Source organism: Bubalus bubalis, chromosome 2 (assembly GCF_019923935.1).
Source record: "Bubalus bubalis isolate 160015118507 breed Murrah chromosome 2, NDDB_SH_1, whole genome shotgun sequence".
NCBI lineage: Eukaryota > Metazoa > Chordata > Mammalia > Artiodactyla > Bovidae > Bubalus > Bubalus bubalis.
The window spans coordinates 78,004,676-78,027,452 of NC_059158.1; the positions used below are offsets into that span (position 1 = coordinate 78,004,676).

At 39.5% G+C, this 22,777-nt stretch overlaps 1 protein-coding gene and 1 non-coding gene across 2 annotated transcripts in view; both read right to left on the reverse strand.

Annotated features, from left to right (window-relative positions):
- MYO3B (myosin IIIB) overlaps positions 1-22,777 on the reverse strand; it is a 547,383-nt gene that overhangs the window by 72,378 nt on the left and 452,228 nt on the right. The window contains exons 32-33 of the mRNA XM_045163938.1: positions 21,990-22,050; positions 20,964-21,027 (exon numbers count right to left, since the gene is read on the reverse strand). Coding sequence (XP_045019873.1) covers positions 20,964-21,027; positions 21,990-22,050 — 125 coding nt within the window. The remainder of the gene's footprint in view (positions 1-20,963; positions 21,028-21,989; positions 22,051-22,777) is intronic.
- Positions 20,548-20,651, reverse strand: LOC112583049. The gene has a single exon (XR_003107412.1). It is a non-coding gene; the product is annotated as a U6 spliceosomal RNA (small nuclear RNA).

Sequence of the window (22,777 nt, forward strand, 5' to 3'; positions counted from 1 at the left end):
GAGGACTGCATGCACTCTACTAATCTTCCTGACTTCTAGGAGGTACCAGTGAGACAGCAGGACACTAATCAGAAACATCTGAGCTACAGAATGATACAGAGAGGATTTACGTACTGAGAATGAGACCCTTTTCAAAATGCCAAACCCATTCACACTTGGTGTATAATTTTTTAAAAACTGAGCTTTCTTTTGCTGGCATGATCTGATAATACCATAGATTCCCATACTTTGAATAAGTTTGGTGCAGATAATGTTAATGCTGTGGAAAAAATTAAGAGTTTTCTCACCAGCCACTCATAGCTTTCCCCATAAAATGGGTAATAGTATTTAGTTTCTGGGGTAAGCAGAACTTAGAAAAATTCAAATGATGGAATTCTAGCCATAATGCATATTCAAAATGAGCCTAAAATGTAAGCTTTATTTTCTTTAGTTGTCTATACAATTTACATGGTAAAAATTCTCAAGTATTACAATCAGTAAAATAATAATGCCATAGCCATTTTCTAAAGCTCATTTTTTTTTTAGATACCATGTTATGCACATAAACTGAATTTTCTGTTCAAAGTCCTTCTAACTCAGCAGCATTACTTCATCCTTCCCTTTGTAGCTTAAACAGTGAAGAACAAGTCTCTTAACCTATTTTAGATACTTTCTTACATTAAGTGATTTAAGCATATTCTGTTGGGAATTTCTGAGAAAATAATGCAACCTGCAGAAGGTTCTATTTCAACATATTTTCATCATTAAAATCCAAGAGTATTTTAATGTGCAATAACCTGCTGATATGAAGTCCAATATTCCAAATTGTCTTCACTGATTACTCTAGTCAAATTCTTTTGCAACAAAGGTTAGGGGATTTTTCAGGTGTGTTATGGGAAAAGTGTTTGAGGAGAGGAGGAGAAAAGACTTTAAAGTAAGCTACACCCTCCTTTCAGCAGGGCCTGAGATCATCTCTCCAGACTATGCAAATTTTTCTAAAATGATTATGCTTGTCAATCAGATGACCCAGTTTAGTTTTTCTCTCAGTCAAAGCACTGCATAAGCTAAATAAACCACCGAGCAACCTGATTTCGTCTACCTTGCTCCCTACAGAATTTTCCAAGGCTCACTACTAATCTCTTTCTCCAGCCTTGTTTGGAGACCACATTCATTTTCATAGCTGATTTGTACAAGAAAGAAAAGAAAGGAAAGACAGACAAACAGAAAGAAATCTCATCCCTAAAGTCTCCCACTGTTCTTGACAGATGGCTGTGTCCTGTTTCCTAAGCTCTAGTCCACGGTTACCAATGTTGACCAGAAATATTTACAACATGAGACTAAAATGCAAGATGCTCTTTTAGACAAAACTCATTTTCCCCTAAAGTGTCTACCCATCTGAATCAATTTATCATTTAATAAACACTTATACAGCACCTACTGTGTGCTAGACACCATGTCAAGCACTTTCTTATTTCTCATCTATCAAAATTCTCAGAGTGACCAAGAATTAACATCATTGGGTTCTTTTTAATACTTCAATACAACTAGCCACAGAATAGTATAAATTGCTTCCAATGCACTTGTCCAATTACGTATAGAGAATAAGTTCATGGTGCAGGTGTTTCTGAGTCAAATGATATATTGGCAGATTTGTCCTCAAAGAAGGTGTTGCCCTGACACAAACAATGCTATGAGTGCCCTTGTTTCCTTGCTTTCCTGACAGCCCAGGTATTATCTTTTTTTAAAAAACATCATAGCTTGGGGCTCCCCTGCTGGCTCAGATGTTAAAGAATCTGCCTGCAATGTGGGGGCCTGGGTTCGATCCCTGGGTCAAGAAGATCTGATGGAGAAGGGAAGGGCAACCCACTCCAGTATTCTTGCCTGGAGAATTGCATGGACAGAGGAGCCTGGCACGCTACAGTCCATGGGATTGTAGAGTCAGATACAGATGAGTGACTAACACTTTCATTTTCATTTATAAAGCAAAAAAGAAATTTTCATTTTTTTGTATTAAATTTGAAGTTGAACATTTGCATAGAGTCCTAGGTCATTTGTATTTTTTTTTTCCTTTTATGAACTTCCCTTTAAAGCTCTTGATCAATTCTTTCTAAAGGGGTGTTTGTTTTTTCCTTCAGTTAGAGGTGCCGATGGGCAGTTTGAGGGTATAAATCCTATTATTAATACTAGAATACTAATAATCCTACTATTAATACTAGGCTCTGGTCATTTCAGTGGATATTAAAGGCAAAGGAGACCTAGAGAATTAAAATACTCAAGAAAAACTGCAGCAGAATCTTGGCTAATGTGAAAATGAAATCAATTCTCTCATGCTATCATAAATGCTTTGTAATATAATTTTAATAGTTATATATTATTCCATAATATATGGGTTTCACTAGTGCCTGCAATGCAGGAGACCTGGGTTTGATCCCTGGGTCCAGAAGATCCCTTAGAGAAGGGAATGGCTACCCACTCCAGTATTCTTGTCTGGAGAATTCTATGGACAGAGGAGCCTTGTGGGCTATAGTCCATGGGGTATAGTGGTATCAAATTTATTTAACTGTTCTCATAACTTTTTCTAGACTTTAAAAAGGCAGATTATGAGTAAATTATTGGGATAAAGGATCTGACCATTTTTAGAAGTCCCTCAATATACACTGAAAAATATTTCTGTGTAAAAATTGTTTCTTTATACTTCTACCAGCATTCTAAAAGTGTGTCTTTTCCATTGCTCTCATTTCTAGACTCTACCATAAGAAGTAGCTTCACTTTGTTTGAACAAACTGTTTCCACAAAACACACTTGAATATCTGTCTTAGAATTTTATTTGTTGTTATTGTTCAGTCTCTAAGTTGTGTCCAGCTCTTTGCAACCCCATGGACTGCAGCATGCCAGGCTCCCCTGTCCTTCACTATCTCCCAGAGCTTGCTCAGATTCATGTCCATTGAGTTGGTTGTGCTATCAAACCATCTTGTCCTCTTCCACCCTCTTCTCCATTTGCCTTCAATCTTTCCCAGCATCAGAGTCTTTTTCAATGAGTTGGCTCTTTGCATCAAGTGGCCAAAGTATTGGAGCTTCAGCTTCAGCATCAGCCCTTCCGATGAATAATCAGGGCTGATTTCCTTAAGGATTGACTGGTTTGATCTTCTTGCAGTTCAAGGAACTCTCAAGAGTCTTCTCCTACACCACAGTTAATTCTTCGGCACTCAGCCTTCTAAAGGTCCAACTCTCACATCCACACATGACTAATGGAAAAACTATAGCTTTGACTAGATGGACCTTTGTTAGCAAAGTGATATCTCTGCTTTTTAATACGCTGTCTAGGTTTGTTATAGCTTTCCTTCCAAGGAGCAAGCTGGATTTTATAGCCATCTCTTATAAGTGGCCTCTTTCCTGCAGGCCTTGGAATTCCATGAAGAGAGATACAAGGCTAAATCTGATCATTAAGGAGGGACTATTTTATTCATATGACTTGAAAATTCCCCAGTTCAGAAACCAGTAAGAAACTCTGTCCTTAGCATATGTGCCTGAGATGATTAAAGTCTATCTTGGGCAGGCACTACTGGTTGTCTACTCAACATTCATTCTTGCTTGCTTCTTTCCCAACAGAATGCTTTTTCATAGGGGCAACAAACTGATCAACTCAAATTTCTTTTAGGTTCTCCTGCAGATAAAGGAGGGCCCTGAGAAGTAAACAAAAGGCATTTCATAGGGCCTCCAGGAAAATCCTTTTTGTCCTTTCACAAAGAATGCAGCCGGGACGGCTGTAGCTCCAGCAGCCATCTTGAGATCATAAAAAGCCACGAGGATTGCAGACGCATGGCCTTGCCTGACATTCTTGATCTCTTCAGTCAATATAAAAAACTGCCTACCCCCAGAGTTCTGGTGGCATGAAGAAAATGAACATTTATCTGTTGAAGTCACTGTATTCCAGTCTGTTTATTTAAATACAGAACAATTCCTAACTAAGGCACTGTTTTAAAAAAATGTATTCCAGAGAAGTGTTTTCATCTTTCATCTGCCAAAGGGAGTGAACTTCTTAGGAATGTGAATTTATTAGTAACTGAAGTTATATTGGGTACTTTTAAGTGGTGCAGCATTTCTTCCCAGCATATCCATTCTCCATCTATGTCTACCACAGTTTCTGACCCAGAAACTGACCTGTATGGAGTACTTTGGCTTCCCAGTGGCTTGGCCAATAAGGGGTCCTAACAGGACATAAAGGAAGGAAGAAAGTGAGCAAAGAGAGATAAAATACTTTCTCTTATTCCACAGCTCCCTTCCTGTCAGGTTGTTGTGTGTTGACTACATTCTTTTTTTTTTATTTTTAATTGAAGGATAATTATAATATTATGTTGGTTTCTGCCATACATCAACATAGAGCAGTCATAGGTGTGTGTGTGTGTGTATATATATATATATATATATATATATATATATATATATCTCCTCCCTCTTGGGCCTTCCTCCCACCTCCCACCCCATCCCACCCCTCTAGGTTGTCACAGAGCCCTGGTTTGAGTTCTCTGAGTCATATAGCAAATTCCAACTGGCTATGGGCTTCCCAGGTGGCGCAAGTGGTAAAGAACCACCTGCCAATGCAAGAGATTTAAGAGATGTGGGTTCAATCTCTAGGTCGGGAAGATATCCTGGAGAAGGGAATAGCAACCCATTCCAGTATTCTTGCCTGGAGAATCCCATGGACAGAGGAGCCTGGTGAGCTATAGTCCATAGAGTCACAAAGAGTTGGACACGACTAAGGTGACTTAGCATGCATCTGTTTTACATGTTAGTGTATGTTTCCATGCTACTCTCCATTAGTCCTACCCTATTCTTCCTACCTGCCGCCCCCACCCCCGTGTCCATAAGTCTACTCTCTATGTCTGCATCTCCATTGCTGTCCTGCAAATAGTACCTTCAGTACCATCTTTCTAGATTCCATATATATGTATTAATATACGATATTTGTTTTCCTCTTTCTGACTTACTTCACTCTGTATAATAGGCTCTAGGTTTATCCACCTCATTAGCACTGACTCAAATGCATTCCTTTTTATGGCTGAATTAATATTCCATTGTATATATATGCCACAGCTTCTTTATCTTTTCATCTGTCAGTGGACATCTAGGTTGCTTCCATGTCCTAGCTATTGTATATAGTGCTGTAATGAACCTTGGCATACACGTGACTTTTTCAGTCTTGGTCTTCTTGGGGTATATGCCCAGTAGTGGGAATGTTGGGTCATATGGTAGTGTTATTCCTAGTTTTTAAAGAAATTTCGATGCTGTCTTCCATAGCGGCTGTATCAATTTACATTCCCACCAAAAGTGCAAGAGGGTTCCCTTTTCTCCACACCATCTCCAGCATTTATTGTTTGTAAAATTTTTTGATGATGGCCATTCTGACTGGTGTGAGGTGATATCTCATTGCAGTTTTGATTTGCATTTCTCTAATAATGAGTGATGTCCTTTCATGTGTTTATTAGCCAACTGTTTGTCTTCTTTGGAGAAATGTCTGTTTAAGTCTTTTGCCCACTTTTTAATTGGGTTGCTTGTTTTTCTGGTATTGAGTTGCATAAGCTGCGTGTATATTTTGGAAATTAATCCTTTGTCAGTTGTTTCATTTGCTATTATTTTCTCCCATTCTGAGGGTTGTCTTTTCACCTTGTTTATAGTTTCCTTTGCTGTATGAAAGCTTTTAAGTTTAATTAGGTCCCACTTGTTTATTTTTGTTTTTATTTCCATTACTCTAGGAGGTGGGTCATAGAGGATCTTGCTGTGATTTATGTCATAGAGTGTTCTGCCTATATTCTCCTCTAAGAGTTTTATGGTTTCCAGTCTTACATTTTGGTCTTTAACCCACTTTGAGTTTACTTTTGTATATGGTAATTAGGAAGTGTTCTAATTTCATTCTTTTACATGTAGCTGACCAGTTTCCCCAGCACCACTTATTAAAGAGACTATCTTTGCCCTATTGTGTATTTTGCCTCATTTGTCAAAGATATGGTGCCCATAGGTGTGTGAGTTAATCTCTGGGCTTTCTCTTATTCCATTGGTCTATATTTCTGTTTTCTTGCCAATACCATACTGTGCTGACTGTGTTCTTGACTGAAGGTCATCTGTCTTCTCAAGACCCCTCTACTCACATGGTTCTTTCCTTCTGGGTTCCAGATGCCATGTCCTTTCCTTACCTTTTAGGTATATATGCTAACAGCGCCACTCTCACTAGCCTCCAGGGTACGATAGTATCCTGTATAGTTTCCTTACATTCTATCCATAACCTTTTATTATCAAATAATCCCTTGATTTAACAATTCTCAATCTATCCTAATTTGACTGTACAATCTATTTCCTGCTGGGATGCTGTCTGATATGTTTCTTATTATACACATACATGCATGTATCTATCTATCTATCTATATATATATAACACACACACACACACACTCATATATACACACACATGCTTAGACTCACACCTTCAGGCCTCCATGTCAAGGTAAAGAGCACTAACTGTAATAGGATAGGCAAGAAAACACTGTTAGGTGGTGAGTAGACTCAAAGAAAGTATGTAACATGTTACAATAGTGAATCACAATCATTTTCTGAAAAATATTTTCTAAAATGCAGACATTGCAATCATTTTACTACCTGGGGGGAAGATGTCAAGACTCTGTCAACACACATACCTCATTACCAACTCAGATATCTTCTCTTTACAGAATTATGTAACTTTTAGGGAATTCCGGCATGACTTGATCAAACCTATTCACTTTTTAGTGAGGGCTAACCGACTGCCTAAAATCAAGTCAAACACCTTGTCTCTAGACATTTGATCAGGTTTGTTGTTATAATTGGGGGATTTTATGAGGTTTTGTTTTGTTTTATCTGTATCTTGATTTTTTTCTAGATTCTATCTAGTTACAATTCAGCCTTTGATGAAAGAGAAAAACCAACAGCAGTTTTAAAACTCTAAAATACAACATGTGAGATTCCTGGGACCATTAATATTTTTACAAAATTAGTGGCCTAAGAAGTCAAAGCAGGGTAGCATCTAATTTCAGACTGATATTAATGAGAACCAAGAAGAAACTGCTTTCAAGGAGAGCATAAATACTAATATATGTTGTGCATAAATTATCTGAGCATTTACAAGTGGCTCAGAAAATATTAACCCCATTTTGTAGGGAGTTCAAAGTAAAATGCAAAATAATTTTTTCTCAATCTTTAAGTTCCAACTTCCAGTCTAAAATTCTAAGAATTTTCCTTCTCTATGAAGCATGGAAAATTGAACAATAGCTAAGTAATATTTTTTAATTAAAAAAAGAGTTAAGGTGATGGAGAAATAAATGGGGTTCAATATTTTAGTCTGTTTAAGAATTCTGAGGTTTTAAAAAAAATTTTTTTTAAGGGATCAATGTTTTTTTATTTTAATGAAGAAGGAAAATACTATAGCAACCTGCCTTGGCATTTTTGAGAACTAGGTAGCTCTATCTTTTTTGGATTGCATGTGTGTCTTCTAGTCCCAAGGCCTTAGATCTTGGCATTAATAATGTCCTGGATGTGGTCATAGCTTTTAAAGGTTATTTGATGAATTACAGAATGAACAGCCCCAAAGAGAAAGCTATAACAATCTACAAATAGTTGGAGAACTAAGCCCGGAAAAAGAAGTAACTTTTTTTTTTTCTTGTTCAGTTATTGGGAAACAGGAAGAGAAGTCCTTCTATCAAGCTTTCTAACTATAAAATTGATAGTCTTCAAAGTTAGTCAGCTACTCTCACCAGCACAGATTCTTAACCTGGGATGAAGACCCCGATGGGACTATGAAGATGTCTGGGGAGAGCCTGGCATTATGCACAAAATAGTATAGCTGTGCATTTGCCCATTTTTCTGGAATTAGGGGATGTGGATTACATTAGTTTCTCAGAGGGGCTCTGGATATAAAAAGGTCTGCAAAAGAATGTGTGAAATCAGCCTGCATGACCATGTGTCAGGAGTGCTACAGAGAAGATAATCACTCTAAGCTCAATGTTTATAATTCAATGGTTACAGATAATGTAAGCAGAAGTTTAATGCAGTGTGTGTTCAATCCTCTAATCACTCAGTCATTATTTATAGGTTGTCCTTCAGATGGGTTAATTTGCTCAGAGTGGTGGGTTGGAGGGAACATCTATTTTAACTTCCCCTTTAGGGGCAAGATAATGTGATGTACTTTTTCCCAACGCTTTCCCACAGAATTTGTTTGGTAGAAGCTGCAACATGAAGTGGGTTCACCATTAATAAACTGAATGAGAGGATGCAGTCTAGAACAAAGAATGGCAGCCCACAACAGATGAGAAGAACCTGGTCCCCAGATGGCAACCGAAGTTGAAAATCAGAGCGCAGAATGCAAGTGTGAGGCTGGGAGCTGAACTGCTCTGGGCATGGATAAATATAGCAGTGAAGGACAAACAGAATGGACACTTTGTAATTTGACCCTTGGAGATCTGGAGAGGATCCTAGGGTGCTCTGTCCCCGGCTCATACCCCAAACATTCAGACCCTGGGTAATGAACTAGCATGCGAACTGTCCTTTTGGAGGACAAATCAGTTAAGAGCTGAAACAAGCCTCAAGCTCTTTGCACTTATCTGATTTCTACACAAAGGCAGAATTTGGCATTTCAAGCCCACTGGGAGAGCCCAGCCATTGTATCCTGGCATCAAAACTTCTCCTTTGAAATTAAGATAGTGTGTAACTCATCCCTCACGAGCTTTGCAAATCTCTTGCATTTGTTTCTGGGGCCTGTTTGAATTTGTTCTTTTAAAGAGGCTGCTTAGAGAAATTCCTGGCACCAATGTAATGAAAAGGGATATCATTAATTTCTTCCTTTAAAAAGGAAGGGTCCCTTTGGGACCACTGATCGCCATGTATATCAGGTTAGACAAATCCAGCTTAATATCTGGGTAGACTGGCTGTTCTAATTGCTGACTGCCAAGCAGCCTAACGGATCTTCTGCATAGTGGAGAACGAAAATGGGGTTTTGAGTCAGAGGGAGCCCTCAGAATCCCTTATACCATTTAGGTGGATTAATGAAACATAACTCCTTCCCAATACACAAATTACCAAGCAAAGAAAATATCAACAAATTAGTCCACCTCTTTTTAAATGTGGTAAAGTTTCAAGGTGATAAACTCTTAAGACTTGTGGTGGCAATGGGAAAAAACCAAGTGTGTAGAAATCAGCACACTCTGTAAGACTTGACAATTTGAACAGAAGGAAGGAAGGAAGGAGTTGTTAACTTGAAATTAAGTACTAAGAAGGATTATCTGAGGAGTGGGGAAAACGCAGTGGCAACAGCTAAACATTTATTAGGTGCTTTACACATGTCAGGCTCTATCTTCATGCATTAAGCCCATAATCTGGAGTCAGACTATGGTATTTAGGATGCAGACTTAGGGGGTGACCTCTAGGGAGGAGGAGAATCATAATCAGGAAAGGGTATCAGAAGACTTCTGAGATGCTGGCAAGTTCTGTTTTCTGACCTCAGGTGTAACTGTATAGAGACTTCATAATAATTCATTATGCTGTCCATCTCTTTTATAAACCTTTTTTCTTTTTTTTCTGTCAGTATGTTACATTTCAGAATTTTAAAAGGTATCTGATGTCTCAGTGGGTAAAGAATCTGTCTGCATTGCAGAAGACACAAGTTTGACCCCTGGTTCAGGAAGATCCCCTGGAAGAAGAAATGGCAACCCATTCCAGTATTCTTGCCTGAAAAATCCCATGGACAGAGGAGCCTGGCAGGCTACAGTCCAAGGGGTTGCAAAGAGTCAGACACGACTGAGCAACTAAGCATTCACGCACATTAAAACAACCACAATCTTACATCTCTCATGTGAGAGCCTTTCCTGGTGTGAAAAGGGAACAGGCAGAGAGGTGGTCCTAAGATGGCAGAGGAATAGGACGGGGAGACCACTTTCTCCCCCACATATTCATCAAAAGAACATTTAAACGCCAAGTAAATTCCACAAAACAACTTCTGAATGCCAGCAGAGGACATCAGGCACCCAGAAAAGCAGCCCATTGTCTTCGAAAGGAGGTAGGAAAAATATAAAAGACAAAAAAAGGAACAGACAGAGAGCCAGAGATATCCTTCTCCATTCTGTCTGGTCAGTTCCTGATCCCCTTCAGTTCTCAGTTTTGATGTCAGCCCACTGACCCTTCTCTGCTCCCACAAGATCACAAGGGTACCCCCGTCAGAGCATAGCTCCAGGGGCCACTCTTATTAATATCCTGGCCAGAGATCTGCTTTCAGGTTTACTTATCTATTTCTCCCTTAGAATGTAAACCCACGAGGCAATCTTGGCTGTTGCTCCATTATATACCACTGGCACCCAACACAGCACCCACCACCACTTAATAACTGCTCAGTAAATACCAGTTGACTGAATACTTGAATCAGTGAGTAGTAAAGGTGCACTTCATGCTCCCCCACCCCTCTTTGAACTTAAACCAACAATTTCTCCCTTGCTAAATTCAGTTTTTACTGAAAGAAGACAGCCCAAGAGTCTTCCTGGGGCAAGTTTAAGTAACTAGGAGTTCTAGTTACTTTAAAGAGTCAGATAAAAATGAAAAGAGAGAAAAACCTTACCATGGTTCTGCACACAGTCATATAACCACAGATTCCACCCCCCACCCCACTTATGTAATTTTGGACTATGTCTTTCTTGCCTCCCTGTAACACTTAGAATTGATTACATTTAATTTAAGGAACACACTTGTGTCATGGTCCTTACACGCTCAACTACTGAACAACCAATCACCTTGTTCCTCTTAGGCTGTTTCATTTTCTTAGATAGTGGGTAGGTACTATGCCGAGAGTCAGGTTTATTTAAAATTTTTTTTCTCCTTGATTACGTGCATAAAAAAATTCATTACTGCTCCACAAAACACACTGCTAAGAGAATGAAAAGACAAGCTCCAGACTGGGAGAAATATTTGCAGAACACATATCTCACAAAGGACTGGTACTGAAATATACAAAGAACTGTTATACCCTCAAATAAGAAAGCAAACAGCACAATTTAAAAATGGGCAAAAGATTTGAACAGACACTTCACCAAAGAAGTTATACAGATAGCAAATAAGCATATGAAAAGATGTTCCACATCAGGGAAACAAAAATTAAAACAACAATGAGATACCACTACATACCTATTTAAACAGCAAAAAGCCAGAACACTGACAACACCAAATACTGGTAAGGATGAAGAACAACAGGAACTCTCATTCACTGCTGGTAGGAATGCAAAATGGTGCAGGCACTTTGGAAGAGAGTTTGGCAGTTTCTTATAAAAGTAAACATACACTCTTACCATATAATCTAGCAATCACACATTTTGGTATTAACACAAAGGACTTGAAAAACTTTTGTCTACATAAAAACCTGTACAAAAATGTTTATAACAGCTTTCTTCATAATTGCCAAAACCTGGAAGCAACCAAGACATCCATCAGTAGGTGAATGGATGAACAAACTGTGATACATCCATATAACAGATTATTTTCAGCAATAAAAAGAAATAAACTGTCAAGCCACATAAAGACATGGGGGAACCTTAAATACATATTGCTAATGGAAAGAAGTCAATACGGAAAGGCTAAATACTGTCTGATTCCAACTATACGACATTCTGGAAATGGTAAAACTATGTGAAAGTGAAAGTCGCTTCCAGTTCTTTGGACTGGAAAATACAGTCCTTGGACTTCTCTAGGCCAGAATACTGGAGTGGGTAGCCTTTCCCTTCTCCAGGGGATCTTCCTGACCCAGGAATTGAACCGGGGTCTCCTGCATTGCAGGCAGATTCTTTACCAACTGAGCTATCAGGGAAGCCAAAATTAACAGTTGCCAGGAGCTTAAGGTAAGAGAGAGAGGGATGAATAGATGGAGCGCAGGTGATTATTAGGCAAATAAAACTGTTCTGTTTGATACTGCAATGATGGATGCATGCCATTATATATTTTTCAAAACTCACAGACTGTACAATGCAAAGAATGAACTGTCATGTAAATTAGGGACTTTGTTAATAATAATATATCAATACTGGCTCATCACTGTAGCAAGCAAGTCACTCTAATGCAAGATGTTAATAATAGGGGAAAATGGGGAGAGAAGGAAAGGTGAGGAGAGTAAATGGGAACTTGCTACTTTGCACTCAATTTTTCTAAAAACCCAAAACTACTAGAGAAAGCTATTAATTTAAAAAAAACTAATAAAATGTATTACTCCCAATCTTGGAAAACAAACAAAAGTAAATAGAAGAAAAATCACTCCATTCCTATTACACAACTGTGTGTTTCATTTTAAAGTTGAAAAAAATCCTTTAAAATGAAACAAAGGAGCCAGCCAAGGTTAACAATGAGTTTATGCAGTTTCAAATACATAAAGTAAGAAAAGAATGTAAAAATAAAATTCCTCTTGGCACATTTTACAGCCACGCCATCAACATCAAATTCTGGAAGCCAAGCACCCTAACTTGACTCACTCCCTCCACCCCTCCCCGCCCTGCTTGTTTGGCAGCTGTGCTCCTGATGTCCTGGGTCAGTGCCAGAATCTAACTTGGCATTGGCAAAGAGTGCATCCTGACCTAATGCACTCAGGAAAGCACCAGAAAAGTTCCTGCTGATCCTCCTCAGATACATTTACAGTAACAATCTAAGCAGAAATAATGTCCCCAAACTATGCAACTTTGTAACATGCCTTAATGAGCTGCAGGAATGAGAACATGCTGTCACAGGGCTTTCCCTGAGGTACATGACCATAAGAACTGTGGCTGACAAATGACCTCCATATCTTCAACCCACCAGCCCTCAAAGGGCAGCCACTTTTCCCTCTAGCCTCAACTCCTGCAATGGAGACAGGATCTCGCCAACTCAGCTGGCTGAGGGGTGGATGGTGCCAACCTATGTGGACTGCATCCTTTCTTCCTTATCATCATCACCCCCAAATTTCCGGGAAAATGGTCTGTCAAGGAATCTTTGCCTCTTGCTAGGTATTCTGCACAGTTCCTATAGAAAGCCACAATTTTGCACAGAGGCCTCAGTCGGCGTAAACTGCCATGAACAGCAACTGATGACCCAAGCACTCTGCATTCTCCAAAATTATGAAATTAAGCAAGACAAAACCAAACAACACCCAGACAAGATCTAGTAAGAACGAGGAAAGTCTTTTAAAGGAAAGGTGTGTGATTAACATAAATGGCACTAGGTTAGAAATCAAATTTGGGATTAAGAGAACTATAATTTCTCCCCTTTTTACTTCCATTTATCTGCCCATTTATCTGTCCTCATGCTTTCAATCCTTTTGCAAAAAGCCAGGTAACAAACTTTATGGCAATGACATATGTATTAGAGATACATGCAAATATTCAGATCTGGTAGAGTTTGGAGCAGTTTTGCCTTGTGGGAGGCTGGCAGAGGTAGTAGAGTTTATAAAAGACAAAAATCTTTTAAAGGCAGTAATTCCTAATAATTTTATAAATTGAGACACTTTTAAAAGTCTGGGACACTCCCTTCATCCTCCTCTACAGCAAAGTGACAAGTAACTGTAACTTTGTTCTGGACAATTTCCTGACAATTCAATGAGACCACTTGAGATAAATATGGACACTCAATATGTTACCAAACTTGCTTTGGAAAATGACAGCTGCAAAGACCAAGCTGTTATAATTGCATTTGTCTCTTAAGTGTCTTATTTCACTGCCTGGCCTGTGTTTGGTATACAGTAAGTGCTCAATAAGTGTTTGTTAAGTGAAAGAATAAAAAAGCATCTATATAAAGTTTACTTTTTCTGATTCAATGTAATATCATAGAGATAGGGGATGTGGTTCTCAAAAGGTAGCATTGTATAACCCGGGAATGTGATAAAAATGCAAATCCCTCCTCTCCTGTACCCCACACAAAACTGGAAACTATGGAATGGACCAGTAATTTGTATTTCAACAATCACTCGGGTGATACTAACACTTACTGAGTCTGAGAATCACCAGTTTAAAAAGGATCCTTTAAGAAAGATTACCTCCCACACTGCTGCTACTGCTGCTGCTAAGTCACTTCAGCGTGTCCGACTCTGTGCGACCCCATAGATGGCAGCCCACCAGGCTCCACCTTCCCTGGGATTCTCCAGGCAAGAACACTGGAGTGGGTTGCCATTTCCTTCTCCAATGCATGAAAGTGAAAAGTGAAAGGGAAGTTGCTCAGTCGTGTCCGACTCTTCGCGACCCCATGGACTGCAGCCTACCAGGCTCCTCCGTCCATGGGACTCTCCAGGCAAGAGTACTGGAGTGGGGTGCCATCGCCTTCTCTGAACCTCCCACACTAAAGGTTAAGAATTCCACACCAATAGTACCTTCACTATTGCACTGAGAAAAGTCCTGAGACCGAGGCGTCATGATGAGAGTTTATGGTGAATTCTGTGGCACCCAGGCAAGAAGAAAAGATGGATCAGCATTATGGGAGTCAAAAAGAGCAGGGATTCGAGGCTTGAGAGATTATTAGTGGTCTCCAAGTCTTGTATGTGGCTTTCTGTCATGGCCCTGGGTGTGGGACAGGGAGGCCCAGTAGCCTTGCCTCCATAGGGTCTGGCTCCCATGTGCTTTCCCAACAGGGATTATGTTGCCTTTGAGTCTCTGTTGTAGGAACATGCTCTCCCTGTCAAATGGGTGACATGTGAGCCCTTTACGATCACAGTGGTTGTGGTTTGGCAAGCTGCTTGCATCCCCTTCCAAACACAGGCAGCAGTGTGAGCTGTAGCAGAGTGTAGCATAAATCTAAGGCTCAGTTTTGCCTGATACAATGATCTAATTAAAAGTTAGTTTTCACCAGTCAAGTTCAACTTCTAATATTATTATAGGGTGACCAACTTGTCCTAGTTTGCTTGGGAAAATTCAAAAAAATCCACATCTTGGAAAACCTTCAGTCCCAAGAAAATTGAGATGTTTGGTCACCCTAATGATTTGGGCTTCCAAGGATAAAAACACAGCCCAAGTTTGCTTTCTGATAGCTGAACCTCTGCCAAGACCAATAAAATTTAGTAATAAGCAGTGAGAAAGGCAGGAAAATAACAGAGTAGATGGCATTAGAGAAGTAGTGGGTGAAAGAAAATGTGTATGACTTGTTCAGCAAATCTGAAGACGATATGGAACCAGATCACTGAATTCTAAAGCCACTTCGATGGGGACTCTACCATACCCTGACACTGCAAGCTACCAGAGGCACCCCCCTGGGGAGGCTAGTATAATACCACCTCTCCCTGGCTCCCTGAAAATGTACTAGACTCCATTTTAAAAAGCCATATAGCTAAAGTTACTCTTAGCAAATGCAATGACTTTTTTTACCTTCCAAAAGAAGTATGAATAATTTATACCACTTGTAGACAAGAAGATAACCAAGGGCAGGACTACCTAATGTCAGTGAGGTATCACAGGCCCTGACAATGAAGGCCCTTGAATAAGCAGGCCACAAACTTAGTAGCGTATACTTTACACTAAGAAAATACAGGTAAAATACCTAGTATGTGCCCAAAGTCGATAGTACATCTGTGGCAGTTCCCTTTCTTTCTTTCACTGGGATTTCCTCACACCCCCCACTCAGATTCCCTTTGTTAAAATGTAGACAAAACAATTAAAGTTTGGGTTTTATACCACCACAAGGAGAAAAAGAGAGAAGGCAAAAGGAAGGTATGTTATAAAAAATGAGCACATTAGCAATAGTAGGAAATAACAGCTTTGTGTTGAGAGAGAAGAAAGTTAAAATAAGCAGGTGCGTTAACTAAAAATCATAACAGTTGAGGGTCATCTATTTTAAGGGTAGATGGCTTGGTGGTAAAGAATCTACCCACCAATGCAGGAGACATAGGAGACTAAGATTCGATCTCTAGGTCAGGAAGATCCCCTGGAGAAGGAAATGGCAACCCACTCCAGTATGCTTGCCTGAAATTCCATGGACAGAGGAGCCCGGTGGGCTATAGTCCATGGGGTTGCAGAGAGTTGGACATGACTGAGTGACTGAGCACACGAGGTGGTCCCATTTCACAATGATCTCCAAGGAGCTCTGCATTAGCACCAGTGTGAACTGTTACTAATAATCATGTCCCAAGACATTGTGAGTAAGGAGAGCTGTGTCCAATACACTCAATATGAAAGGGGAGTCATAGTTTTAGAAAGTTCCAGCTGTCTGGAATATGTAACTTAATAGAATATCTCATTTCATTGATGATGTCTATTGTCTCTCCTCAAACCAGTGGTTTCCATTTTACCCTTGCTACTCAAAATGTGGACCTTGGGTCAACACTATGGCACCACCTAGAAGCTCTTTAACACCACAGAATCTCAGGAGCCACCCAGACCTGCTGAATCAGAACACTCTTTTTAACCAGATTCTCAGGGTTTGGTAGGACATGCATCATCTGGCTCCTTACCTTCTATGATTCTCTTTCTTGCTCTCTCAGCTCCAGTCACCCAGGTTTCCTTCTACTCCTACTGTACTCCACACTGTCTCCTCAGGGCATTTGCCTCAGCGGTTCCCTCTGCTTGTAATGTTCTCCTCACGCCCTCTCTGTGCAGTGTTCTCTGACCACCCCGTTTAAAAGTTAACCATCCTCCATCCTCGTCCTCCATGCTTACCACCCCTGATCTCCCTTACTGTACTTTCTCCCTTATAATATTTCACCTTTCTAACACCCCACACAACTGATTACGCTTATTGCTTATTGTCCCTTTGATGAATGGAGAAGGCGATGGCAACCCACTCCAGTACTCTTGCCTGGAAAATCCCATGGACGGAGGAGCCTGGTGGGCTGCAGTCCATGGGGTCGCGAAGAGTCGGACATGACTGAGTGACTTCCTTTCACTTTTCACTTTCATGCATTGGAGAAGGAAATGGCAACCCACTCCAGTGTTCTTGCCTGGAGAATCCCAGGGATGGGAGAGCCTGGTGGGCTGCCATCTCTGGGGTCACACAGAGTCGGACACGACTGAAGCAACTTAGCAGCAGCAGCAGCAGAATCATGAAACTGGGACTTTTTGACTGTGTTGTTCCTTGATGTCACACGTGACCAGAACAGTGCCCATGAAGTGTGGTCTACAGGCTGACTCTTGCCTCTGGTCTCAACTGGATCACTGAAGAAACTTAGAGTAGTTTAAGTTAGAGTAAGAAATTTAGAAAATTACAAATCAATTTGATATTGACTCAATGCCTAAATGGGTGATTATTTACCTAGTAATTCATTTCACTGTATTTTACAAAAATATCAGACTGTGCAATTTGAAAATGAAAACATCCAATTCCAATTTGGTATTTTTTTTTTTTTTCCAATTTGGTCTTTTAAAAAATAGTTTGAGAAGCACTGGCCCAGGAAAGTTCCTGGCACTTAGTAAATGTTAATAATTGTTTGCTGAAGAAATAAAGAGAAGAACAAATGCCTGAAGAATAAACTTTTACATAGTAAAGGACTGCTGCAGTCCACGGTGTCACAAAGAGTTGGATACAACTGAGCAACTGAACTGAGTAAAGGCAAATCAGGTTTGTATATATGCCTGTCAGTCCAATTAAATAATTTCTGCTTGGATTAGTGGCAATGTGATTCATGTTATGCACTTCCTCGATATACTGTGCTTTCCTGTCCCATATGAAAAATATAAGGCTCAAATGATCAATGAAGGAAATTTCTGAGACTCCCTGAATAACTGACTGAAGATAACCTTTGTCCAAGCCCCACATCTGGACACTTTTTTGCCTGGCTGTTCTGAGCAAAGCTGGCCTAATTAAGTAACTTTAGATTTATTCCCTGCTTTCCCCTACCCTCACCTCCCTCAGATCTCTTTATAAAACAATGCAGTTAGCACTCACTGAAAGTTAGAAGGCAAGCTTATTGGATGTTAGTGTTTTCTTAAAACTGAAAAGGTCATAATATTCTCAGGCTTCTATAGAATCATGGATTGCAATAATGGATCATTTAAGGCAATGAATTAAACACCAAGGTATAACCGGCTAAAATGTCTCTTACAGAGTAAATACACTCATTTCTGCAGCTTATCACTGTGAACATATAAATAAAACTGGAAATCTTTTGTTCTTCAGCCATCTTTGTTGGCTTCTAAGGTCAAGAGGAATCTGATTTATAAAATGCTTTTTCCTGCCCAAACCTTCCTTCCCTCTCCTCCTGTTCAAAACAATAACAACAAAATGAAATGGCTTGGAGTTTTTAAACTTGTTCCACTGGTATGCTATACCTCTTTGGGGGTGTTAAGAGACCATGGACAGAGGAGTCTGGCGGGGCACTGTCCATGGGGTCACAAAGAGTCAGACATGACTGAGCGACTAAGCACAGCACAAGAGACCTTTATTTTGTTCCAGGATTGTTAGAAGTACAGTTTAAAACTTCTCTGACTCATTTACTTGAGCTTCATTTCATTCTTGCTTCCACTATATCCTATCACAGTTGTGAATGCTTAAGAATTCAATTTGGGGACCTAGGCTAGTTTGCAAGGACAGAATTCGGAAATGAAAAGACATGGTTCTAGAGGGTTTAAAATCTAGTAGATGCATGTAAATAACTGTAATACAAGGAAGGACGTGATAAGTACTAAAGGAAAGTCAAAGCACTCAGAGGGAGCCATGGTGGACTCTGAAGAATGGAGGGGACCTTGAGAATGAACAGTGAGGCAGAGGCAACAGCATGAACAAAATCACGGAGGAGAGAAAGAACACACTTGGCATGCATGGAGGACAGAGAGTAGTTTGGTATGCCAAAGCACAAAATGAGGAAGAGACACCAGTGAAGACAGAGCTAGAAAGGAAGACAGGAAGAGTTAGAACAGAGACAGCCTTGTATGTTGTGCCAAGAAGCTTAAAGTTGATGCTAGAACAACAGGGAGCCACTGGAGGTTATGGTGGAAGAGAAAGTTATGATTAGGGAATGCTTTAGAAGAGCTCCTCAGATACCCATGCATGAGGCAAGTTGAGAGAAGAAAAGAAGCAGGAAGACCACTTAGGATACAGTTTACAAGAGTTTAAGGAGAAGTCACGGTGATGGTGGCAAACCAAACAGAGAAACCTCTAGATGGGAAGGAAGGAGCAATAGTGACAGGAGAGACATATGAACATTTGCAGCAACTTATTAATAAGTTTGACTTTTGCAGACACTTATCTAAAGGCAGGGAAAGATGATTATAATCCAACATGTCTCTTCAGTAGTTAATTCAAAATGCAATATAGTTTTACTCCTCCTAAACGATACCACCAAAACTTGATGCCTCAAAATAAGAACTTTATTTCTCGACCCGTTTTTCATATTTAACTTTGCATTTGTATAATGTCAATAGCATAAGTACCATTGCAACACCTGACATAACGTGTACCGTTATGATGAGCCAGACACCATGCTGTGCCCTTTACTTCTACTAGCTTATTTAATCCTCAGTACAACCTTTTGGCTATGAATTACCATTTCCGTCATCTTACATGTGTAAGTCCTGAGGTAAGGAATTGTTACATAAAGCTATGTAACAGGAAAGCAGAGATTTGCATCCAGGCAGATCCGACTCCATAGGCAGAATCTGTGCCTTTGGCTATTCAATCATGCTTTAAAAATTTCTTTTTACATGTATTTTAAAGTAGAATGCTAGAAGAGAACAAAGACCAGACGGAACAAAGAAAACAAATAGCAAGATGACTGCTATAAACCAAAATATGTCAACAGTCACATTAGATGTAAATGGTCTAAACATCCAAATTAAAAGGTAGAGATTATCTGTTTGGATAGTGAAAAATGCCAACCAAATTCTTGCATAATAGATTCTATTCTACCAAGTGATCTTTTTCCTCAATTTCCATTTTTGCACCACTCTTCCCCTTACCTCAGTGTGGCCTTATTCCTGAATATTACCTGGCTGTGAGGAAATTAGTCCATTGGACAGATTTATCATTTTCTGCATGTTCATTTAAAAGGTTCTGCTATAATACACTAATCCTCTCTCATCTCTCTTGAAGAGTTAAATTTCATATGGACTGAAGGTCCTAACACATATATCACACATTCTCTACTTCATATTTTACCATTTTGTCACTGAAAAACAGACTAAGAAGAAACTTGGAGAAGTCTAAGAAACTACTATATATTGCAGAAAAATAAATGAGGTCAACAGTAAATGCACGGTAGTTTCTTAGTATTCGTATTTTAAGTTGAAAAGATTTCTTCGTTGGGAATGATCCAAAATGTGTTTAGTATTTTCTGGTTCATAAATATTTCTTATGATCTTGCTTCTAGTTTATCTTCCAGAAGTATTGATTATAGCTACTCATAACACCCCAAACTGACTTTTACCATATTCTGTCGCAAGAATTTAGAAAGGGGGCAAAAAATACCATTTTCCATGAGTGTGGCAAGATGTCTGTATTCTTGCTAAAAGAATAGCCATGTTGCCAAAAGGACAGAACTACTCTCTAAATCCATATTCTTCACCAAGCCCTAGATTTTGACTCTGAACTATCTGCTTCGGTCAGTTGTCTATCTTCCCTGTTGTTGTTGTTTTTAATATGGAATGCTTTGCAAATTTGCATGCCGTCCTTGTGCAGGGGCCATGCTAATCTTTGTACCTTTCCAAACTTAGTATACGTGCTGTTGAAGTGAGCACAAGAAAGTTTTAAAGGAGTTTCTTAATTTAGGCTTCTTACAAGTAAAGGGAAAAGTATGATCTTTGATATTCATTTTTTTTTTCCTTTAGAAAAAGTAAACTTAAGTGGCACAGATAGGTAGTAAACTGCTACATTTAATGAAAGTTTTGTTTCCAGTCTTTAAGGCTTTCTATATCTGAATGATCTGCTAGCATTAGCCCATACTAGTATCAGAGTACTGCCTTCTACACAGCCTGTCTAAACAACTCATTAAAAAGTACACAAGCATGCAAATAGTAGAAATAGCTTACAATTCAAAATGTTCTTCTTACCAGATTTTGCAGGGGCTCCCCTCGAAGGACTCAGTCCTGGGCAATCTGGAGCAGTATGGCATATCTGAAAAGACAGAATCAGTCCCAGAAACTGAGTGCTTCAGAAAGACCCAGTAAAATAATTATTACTTTTATCCTCTGATGAGTCAGCCTTTAGAACTTGGCTTCCATTTAACTAAGGGACCCTGAACTTCAATCGTACTAGGGAAAAATTTAAGTATATTGGGGTCATGTGGTGAGTTGCTCATGCCTTACAGTAGAATTGAGTGGAGGTCCTCTCCTTGGGGGCAATTAGCTGCCAAGTCTCAACACCTTTGCCTCATCCATTTATTTCTTCCTCTGAACAAGCCAACCTAGCCCCCTTGTAAATTAATTATAGTCCGTATAAAAAACAGCTTGTGCTGATTTTCTCTTATACTTAATTTTTATCCCTGAGAAAGAAAAAAGAAAACCTATAGGAAGGTATTAATCTACTTAACATTTCTAAGTACATCATCCAAAGGATTTTGTTTTTTTAATCTTACATATGCTCAGCAGAGTTACTGGCAAAAACTGTACATTTTCTTCATTTCATCCTTTCAACATCAAATAGTAGGCAGCAAAAATTGGATCAGACTTCAAAGCCTGCTGTGGGCTCCAAGTCACAGAGAGACGCCTCCATTTCACATATTGAATTCTAGCAGGATATCAAAGTGCTACCAAAGAACCTCAGGTCCTTACTCAAAAAGGGGCTCTAACATCTGTAGAGAGTGGAGTGCACAAACCACCTCAGGGATCAGCTAGCATTTATTCTCAGCAGCAAATTTCCAGGCTTTTGATTCTCTCTTCACTGTACCTCCCTGCCTCTCTGCTGAACCAAAATTCTTAAGCAAGCTGGGCTTTTGTCTCAAAGCCTTCAAAATATCACTAACAGTTCATGTCTGGATGGCTTGACCAAGCAGCCACAGACAGGCACCATGACCACAGACTTGGACGAGTCTGTAATAAGGATAGACAGTTACTTCAGAGTCAAGGATGTCCAGCTACCTTATTTGAGTGTCCTGCGAAGACATCATACCCTTTGGAAGAACTCTGGGCTTGTGAATGCCTAAAAATAAAAATATAATAATAATTATTATAATAATATTTTTAGAAGGCTTGAAAAATTAAAAAAAAAAAAAAAAAACCTTACAGAGGATTGCTTTCCTCCAAAGATGGATCAGAACAAACTCTCATTCAGCATCTGTTGCTTTCCATTTCAATCCTTGGTTAGGAGGACATGGTCAACTTAAGGAAATGTATCCTATCAGGTGCTGCTCAAGTCAGCCTGAGATCCTAAGACCCAAGACACTGCCCTGTGTAAAGTTGTGTGATCTAATCTACTTTACTACTGGGTGTTCACAAACATTACCAAGTAGCCAACCATGATGCTAAGGCTGAACTTCCAATCCAGCACCTTAATCACATTGTTAAATAATTGAAAATAGATCCTGTAGTCAAATAAGTCTGAGGAATGCTAAGCTGCGTGTAGTTTAAGAGGTTTCCTTACTGCAGAATGGTCTTTGACAATATGCATTTAAGGATTTCTAAAATGGGGTGTGTGAGGGAGGGGGAGAATTCAGTTCCCTAAACTACTTTGAGCAAGAAATTTAAAAAGTGATAATTAACATCTATTTAAATACTATTGTTTCATGGAGCAAAGTTTGGAAAAATCAACTTATATAAAAAATCCAGAAATTGGAACACATGGTATAAAAGTGTGATGAGGGACTTCCTTGGCAGTCCAGTGGTTGAGACTCTGCACTTCCACTGCAGGGGGCATGGGTTAGATTCCT